General features: G+C 43.6%; 1 protein-coding gene across 1 annotated transcript in view; it reads left to right on the top strand.

Moving 5' to 3' along the window:
* pum2 (pumilio RNA-binding family member 2) overlaps positions 1–8,223 on the top strand; it is a 16,776-nt gene that overhangs the window by 6,438 nt on the left and 2,115 nt on the right. The window contains exons 12-22 of the mRNA XM_020587787.1: positions 297–437; positions 2,987–3,283; positions 3,369–3,596; positions 3,683–3,950; positions 4,103–4,232; positions 4,358–4,486; positions 4,629–4,770; positions 5,072–5,193; positions 6,463–6,584; positions 7,179–7,371; positions 7,873–8,073. Of these exons, the coding sequence (XP_020443443.1) occupies positions 297–437; positions 2,987–3,283; positions 3,369–3,596; positions 3,683–3,950; positions 4,103–4,232; positions 4,358–4,486; positions 4,629–4,770; positions 5,072–5,193; positions 6,463–6,584; positions 7,179–7,371; positions 7,873–8,004 (1,904 nt within the window). The 3' untranslated portion in view covers positions 8,005–8,073. The remainder of the gene's footprint in view (positions 1–296; positions 438–2,986; positions 3,284–3,368; positions 3,597–3,682; positions 3,951–4,102; positions 4,233–4,357; positions 4,487–4,628; positions 4,771–5,071; positions 5,194–6,462; positions 6,585–7,178; positions 7,372–7,872; positions 8,074–8,223) is intronic.

The following is an 8,223-nucleotide window of genomic DNA, read 5'->3' as shown; positions in this document are numbered from 1 at the left end:
GCTACTGTACTTTGTACTGCCATTTAGTGAAATACAAAACAACCAAATGTATTTACGGTGTCTTCATTACTTGATTCTCTGAGTGCAGGACCTTGGGGTTGTTGACATTTGAAACCATACTTGATTTAGTCATTGTTCAACCTCATAATTATCACTCACTGAAGTTAGTGTTCCTTCTATTTGAGGTCATGTGAGGGAAATTTTGATACAAGGCTACTTTGTTGTTGAATGTGTTTTGAAATTGTTGTTTAATGGTCTATAGTTGCTGACATGTTTTGTGTTCCTTATCTCCTCAGGTTATCAGGTCTTAGCCCCTGCAGCCTACTATGACCAGACTGGAGCCCTGGTGATGGGCCCCGGAGCCCGGACTGGTCTAGGTGGGCCAGTACGTCTATTCCAGACCCCTCTCCTCATCAATCCTGCAGCAGCACAGGCTGGTCAGTAGTAGTCCAGTTGTCATTAGGATTTTCAATATATGGGTGCAGGGCTTTAGTAAATACGCTATGGATCAGTGATGGTCAAAACTCAATGGGAGCCATTCCAGGGCTCCAGTCTGACATTTCATACTGATGACAGTGGTGCCAACAAACCTCTCAAGTTGTAGCCCCAGTGCCAGATTTGTGGCACCACTTCCATTTTAGTGGTGCGGTGGGTAGAGCTGTCGTCTCCCAACCAGAAGGTTGAAGGTTCGACTCTCGGTGCCTGCAGTCGAAGTGTCCTTGTCCTTTATAGTGTACCGTAAAAGATAGAATATTATCATTTTAAATGGTCTTCTACTTGTATAGCACTTTTCTATACAGTGGTGTGAAAAAGTGTTTGCCCCCTTACTGATTTCTTATCTTTTTGCATGTTTGTCACACTGTAATGTTTCAGATCGTCAAACAAATTTATATATTAGTCAAAGATAACACAAGTAAACACATCATGCAGTTTTTAAATGAAGGTTTTTATTATTAAGGGAAAACAAAATCCAAAACTATAGAGCCCTGTGTGAACAAGTGTTTGCCCCCTAAACCTAATAACTGGTTGGGCCACCCTTAGCAGCAACAACTGCAATCAAGCGTTTTCGATAACTTGCCATGAGTCTTCCACAGCGCTGTGGAGGAATTTTGGCCCACTCATCTTGGCAGAATGGTTGTAAGTCAGCCACATTGGAGGGTTTTCGGGCATGAACCGCCTTTTTAAGGTCATGCCACAGCATCTCAATTGGATTCAGGTCATGACGTTGACTAGGCCACTCCAGTCTTCATTTTGTTTTTCTTCAGCCATTCAGAAGTGGACTTGCTGGTGTGCTTTGGATCATTGTCCTGCTGCAGAACCCAAGTTCGCTTCAGCTTGAGGTCACAAACGGATGGCCGGACATTCTCCTTCAGGATATTTTGGTACACAGCAGAATTCATGGTTCCACTTATCACAGCATGTCTTCCAGGGCCTGAAGCAGCAAAACAGCCCCAGACCATCCCACTACCACCACCATATTTTACTGTTGGTATGATGTTCTTTTTCTGAAATGCGGTGTTACTTTTACGCCACACATAATGGGACACACACCTTCCAAAAAGTTCAACTTTTGTCTCGTCTGTCCACAGAGTATTATCCCAAAAGTCTTGGGGATCATCAAGATGTTTTCTGGCAAAACTGAGACGAGCCTTTATGTTCTTTTTGCTCAGCAGTGGTTTTCGTCTTGGAACTCTGCCATGCAAACCATTTTTGCCCAGTCTCTTTCTTATGGTGGAGTCATGAACACTCAGCTTAACTGAGGCAAGTGAGGCCTGCAGTTCTTTGGATGTTGTTGTGGGGTCTTTTGTGACCTCTTGGATGAGTTGTCGCTGCGCTCTTGGGGTAATTTTGGTCGGCTGGCCACTCCTGGGAAGGTTCTCCACTGTTCCATGTTTTCGCCATTTGTGGATAATGGCTCTCACTGTGGTTCGCTGCAGTCCCCAAGCTTTAGAAATGGCTTTATAACCTTTTCCGGACTGATAGAGCTCCATTATTCTCTTTCTCATTTGTTTTTGAATTTCTTTGGATCTCGGCATGATGTCTAGCTTTTGAGGATCTTTTGGTCTACTTCACTTTGTCAGGCAGGTCCTATTTAAGTGATTTCTTGATTGCGAACAGGTGTGGCAAGAGAAATTGAACTCAGGTGCGATAAACCAGTGTTTTGACAGGGGGGCAAACACTTGTTCACACAGGGCTTTGTAGTTTTGGATTTTGTTTTCCCTTAATAATAAAAACCTTCATTTAAAAACTGCATGATGTGTTTACTTGTGTTATCTTTGACTAATATATAAATTTGTTTGACGATCTGAAACATTACAGTGTGACAAACATGCAAAAAGATAAGAAATCAGTAAGGGGGCAAACACTTTTTCACACCACTGTACATTGCAGCACACTCAAAGTGGTTTCACACCATTGGCCATTGACACATTCAAGCACCAGTGACATCATCGGGAGAAACGGAGGGTTCAGTGTCTTGCTCAAGGACATTTCGACATGTGGACTGGACAGGCCGGGAATCGAACCACTAATCTTCCAGTTATGAGACGACCTGCGCTACCGCCTGAGCCACAGCCGCCCCCAGATGTTCTTTTTTGTTTTATTTAATGATATTCTGCCACCTCAAATATTCAAGCTTTGGGGTTAGGTAAAAAATTTACCCAGATGCTGAACTGTTCTCTGTAATTGACAGCCACTTTGTTCAGTACAGCATTGAGGCCTGTCATTTTAACCCCCTCTTTTGTCTTGAGAACCATATCACTTTTGTTTCATGTGAATTTCTAGTGTCACTTCCACTTACTGGACATGGTTGTACCCAGAAAAGTCATGTCTTGAAATAAATAACGGACATGAAAACCTGTGCTTATGCTAAAAATAGGACTAACCTTTTAAACCTGAATGCCATTCGTCCCTCTTCTTACTTAATTGGTACCACTCTAGGTGATTTTGTCTTTTCACCCCCTACATTCCTCTCTTTCTCCATCAGCAGCTGCAGTCCCTGCATCTGGTTCTGGTAACAACATGTCTGGTCCTCCAGCCAATGGACTTTACCGCTCCATGCCTCAACCTCAGCCGCAGCAGCAGCAGGCTCCCCCGCCCAGCAGTGGCCTGCCCTCCAGCTCATTCTATGGCTCTGGATCAGTTCCTAACACATCTCAGAGCAGTTCCCTTTTCTCTCACACCTCTGCTGCACCACCACCAAGCTCCTCCCTGGGATTCAGCAGCACCGGTGGCTCTCTTGGTGTGGGCCTGGGTTCTGCTCTCGGAGGCTTTGGCTCATCTGGTCAGCGACTCAATCACAAGATACATGAAACTGTTTATGGATGTCTTGTTTTCTTACACTGAATCCTTTCTTTTCCCCCTTGCAGTATCCAGCTCTACCAGTAGCAGTGTATCTCGCAGGGACTCCTTGTTGGCGAGTTCTGACCTATACAAACGTGGTGGCAGCAGTTTAACCCCCATCGGCCAGCCCTTTTACAACAGCTTGGGTTACTCCTCTTCTCCCAGCCCCATTGGTCTCACACCAGGTCACTCCCCACTCACTCCTCCACCATCTCTGCCCTCATCTCATGGATCCTCTTCCAGCCTTCACCTAGGTGTTTATGAGAGTAGTTTACTGTTACATTTGATATTATAGCCATAACTGTATTTGGTCATAATTTTAATAACTGTATATTCCTAGGTGGCCTGACAAATGGAAGTGGACGTTACATATCTGCAGCACCTGGAGCTGAGGCAAAGTACCGGAGCACTGGCGGGGCGTCCAGTCTGTTCAATTCAAGCAGCCAGCTGTTTCCTCCATCTCGGCCCCGTTACAGTCGCTCTGATGTCATGCCATCTGGACGCAGCCGCTTACTGGAAGACTTTAGGAACAACCGCTTCCCAAACCTCCAACTCCGTGACCTTCCAGGCCACATGGTGGAGTTCTCTCAAGATCAGCATGGATCAAGGTGGTTGAGATGTGCTTTCTAGATTAAAAATGCTGCTTTATTCTGGCATTTTAACTGTAGATCTTAACATGTGGAGTTGTGTTGGAGTGCAAAATCAGACTAATTTCTTTTTTTTCCCCCATCTGTACTCTGTTCAAATCTTATCTGTCCAGATTTATCCAACAGAAGCTAGAAAGGGCCACTCCTGCGGAGAGGCAGATGGTTTTTGGAGAGATTCTGCAAGCAGCATACCAGCTGATGACTGACGTATTTGGGAACTATGTCATCCAAAAGTTCTTTGAGGTTGGGACTTTTATAGTTCATTCTCATGTCATTGCAGTTACTCCACAATATTAACTAGAACAGACTTTATTTATCTACTATTTTATGTAGCATGTGTGCAATAGAGTTTGTTTTGTGTTGTGCAGTTTGGAAGTGCAGACCAGAAGTTGGCTTTAGCAACACGTATCCGTGGGCACGTACTCCCTCTGGCTTTGCAGATGTATGGGTGCAGGGTGATACAGAAAGCCCTGGAGTCCATTTCCTCAGACCAGCAGGTAATTGTAAGTGAGATTTCACTTCTTTTTACCACAACTTTTTCTTGGGCTTCTTAAAAAATCCAATATATTACATTCTTCACTTTCAACAAAATGATATCAGTTACAGTTTTGTGCTCTTTCCCGTCATTCATCATTTTAGAGTGACATTGTTCGTGAGCTGGATGGTCATGTGTTGAAGTGTGTGAAGGACCAGAATGGGAACCATGTGGTGCAGAAGTGCATTGAGTGTGTCCAGCCTCAGGCCCTACAGTTCATCATAGATGCCTTCCAGGGACAGGTGGGTTTATTATTGTGAAAAATGGCTCAGTCATTCTCCATGTAATCTCCAAATTGGTTTGGTGGAGCTGTAAATTTAACTACTGCTCAAGCTTCTGATTTGGCAGTCGTGCTCTTACCTTCCTTTGCTGGCGCATTACTATTTTTTAACACATTACAACCACTTGATAAGTGGAATAGTGAGGAACTGTTGTCAGGAATGTGTATCGCAGACATGTGCGTATCAGGGACGCACAAGTACAAACAGTGCTCTATGATGCTATTAGTGCTCAAAATCTCTAGAGTCCATTTGAGATTCTTGTGTAGTTGTGCTGTCCACACACCCTTATGGCTGCAGAGTGATCCAAAGGATTTTGGAGCACTGCACACAGGAGCAAACTCTGCCCATCCTGGAAGAGCTGCATCAGCACTCTGAACAGCTGGGCCAGGTGAGCACATCTGTTGCCAGTCTGCCTCATTTCTCAGCCTACATTACTTGCAGATCTAAACTTTTATGTTTGCTAGATGTGACTGATCATTGTTGAGGTGTGTGTTTGTCTTGTGTAGGTGCATGTCTCCTTCATGTTTGAACATTACATAATTATAGCCTGTCATTGTTCCTGTGTAGTTGTGGTCTGCTAAATGTAAAGTGTAAGGATCAATGTAATAGTATTGTTAGCTGTCATTACATCTGACATTTGTGTGGTTATTTAAACATCCATCCTGCCCCCCATTTATTCCATCTAGAAATATCAAGGCGTATCATTGGAGATGACACCCAAAACATATTATACAGTGTCCCGCGATGCACTGTTCAAGGTCAGAGCAATTTGCCTCTCTCTCGCGGATGTCCCCATCCTCCCTTTCTTTTCTTTTGTACACAATCTGACTTAACATTTATATAGTTCTCCAATTCTCCACTTTGCCAGTCCTTCTCCTAACCCTCTGAGCTGTCTTTTTCCTCACCTTTTACCCTCCCTTGCTTTGAGGATGCACAAGGCACATGCCTTCTCTGTCTGGTGATCCCTCTATTGCCTACAGCATGTCCAGATCAATCTGTTTGTTTTTTTGTTTTACCTCATTGTCGTCTTAATTTCACTATAATTGTTTGATAGAGTTTCAAACTCTTCATATTTCTAAAGTGATCAAAAGTCATGCTGGTAACTTCCCCTTGAGCACTCGAATCAAATTGTTAAAACAGATTGACAGGAAATGGATTTGAAGGCAAATACTTCCAAATTAAAGGTGATCACATTACCTACCCAACAAATTATTACTTAAACAAGATCAATTCAAGAGTGGTGGTTTTTTTGTTTGTTTGTTTTTTGCTTGGCCAGGTGAGTTCTTGTCTCCATCTTGTCACACTAAAATAACACCCATAACTGTCTATCACCTATTTCTGAAGGGGCAAAGATGCTGCTGATTGTGTTGTCTGGTCTGATGAGATCTGCAGCACTCCAAACCAGCAGCATCTGTTTTGTCTGACCTTCCGCAGTGATGACGTAAGGGTATTCATAAGACTACAAAATGGGGGTGTCACTTATTCGTCTACCCATCATTGTAGAGCTGCATGATTTATTTCACACCAATTAAGACCAATGGTGAAAAGTAGTGCATGAGAATCAATCACAGTAAAATGTGTCGCACTGATTCTTTGTGATTAAGTACTTAAGTGGCTGTTTGCTTTGAGCTTACATCTCCACTTTTTTTTCCTGCAGGATCAGTATGGTAACTACGTCATTCAGCATGTTTTGGAGCACGGCAGGCCAGAAGATAAGAGTAAGATAGTGGCAGAGGTTCGTGGAAAGGTTCTTGTCCTGAGCCAGCACAAATTTGCAAGGTAAGCCATGTTTTTGTGCACTGCGAGAGATGAGGATTGAAGGTGACTTTTTCACTGTCTGATCTCAGAAACATTTAATATATCAGTATATGCATTGACCTTTCCCCAAGGAACATGTTAAACTACCAGGGTGTCACCTTACCTTACTTGTCAGGCTTTGTGTTTTCACTGTCCACTGATGTTACTATGCACATGTCAGATTTCTAAATTAGCTGATGGAAAAATTCAGTTACTACAGTAGAGAAAGAGGAAATTGTTTGGTCAGGTCCCTCATGAAACAACTAGCTGTAAGCTGGACTTCTTCTTTCTTACCATTAATATAACATGCTCCTGCCCTCACTGACAAGCATGTTGAGCTGTCTACACTGACTATAGAGGCCTGAAACCACATTGCAGACTAGCCGTGGTGGCTGACTGGTCACCACTATGGCTTCATCAACTCAATGTTTAATTAGTATGTGTGTGTGTGTGTGTGTGTGTGTGTGTGTGTGTGTGTGTGTGTGTGTGTGTGTGTGTGTGTGTGTGTGTGTGTGTGTGTGTGTGTGTGTGTGTGTGTGTGTGTCACAGAGTATTTCTCTCCTTGTTTTTCCTCAGTAATGTTGTCGAGAAGTGTGTGATCCATTCTTCACGTGCTGAGAGAGCTCTGTTAATAGATGAAGTGTGCTGTCAAAAAGATGGGCCTCATAGCGCCCTGTACACCATGATGAAGGACCAGTATGCCAATTATGTTGTCCAAAGAATGATCGACATGGCAGAACCCGCTCAGCGCAAAATCATCATGCACAAGGTGGGTCAGCTACTAAATGTGTTCATGGAGAGATGGGGCTCATGTGCTTACTAAAGGGTTCTGGTCCAGCAAATCAGTTGAAACCTTTTCCTAGTGAAGTCAATAGTATTTGTACTAAATGAAAATGTTGTATGAGGTAATTGTTAAAGGCCCTGCTCACTCAGTCTAATAAAAGATGCAGCTTGGGTGTCACCCAAACAGGTGCAACAAAGCTTTGCGTGTGGGTGTTTTTCCATGAGTGTGCATTCCCTACCATATCATCAGAAAATACTGACAACTCAGCAGGTGTTCAGATGTTTAAACACAGGCAGTTTTGTTTTTTACCAACACAAGAGGCTGTGCTAATGTTACTTTAAGTAGCCTTGACACTTGAAAGTCTGATCCAGATAGACCAGTTTAAGTGATTAGATTGGGGGTGTGACTCATCAAAATACTGCACTGTACTAACTTGTTTAAACAAGGTTGACATTGAACTTAACCTGGTCCTCGCTTCCTTCTCAGATCCGGCCTCACATTGCCACTTTGCGCAAATACACCTATGGGAAGCACATTTTGGCCAAGCTAGAAAAGTACTACATGAAGAGTGGATCTGAACTGGGTCCCATCGGTGGCCCCACGAATGGTCTCATGTAGTTGCATCCACATCCTTGGTCCCCTGAAGAAGAAGAAGAGGAGGAGTAGGAGCCCCAAACCCCCTGTTCTGTGAGAGAAGCTCCTTAGCCATAGTCTTTGACACCCTCTGACATCCCATTTTGGAGGAATTACCAAAAAAAAAAGACAAGTCAATTTCACCTAAGAATGCTGTGACAACTGACCCCTGCCACTCTGCCGCCCCTGGCGCAGGCCTCTAGT

Source organism: Monopterus albus, unplaced genomic scaffold, assembly GCF_001952655.1.
Source record: "Monopterus albus unplaced genomic scaffold, M_albus_1.0 scaffold9.1, whole genome shotgun sequence".
NCBI classification, from domain to species: domain Eukaryota; kingdom Metazoa; phylum Chordata; class Actinopteri; order Synbranchiformes; family Synbranchidae; genus Monopterus; species Monopterus albus.
This window is presented reverse-complemented; position numbering and strand designations above follow the sequence as displayed.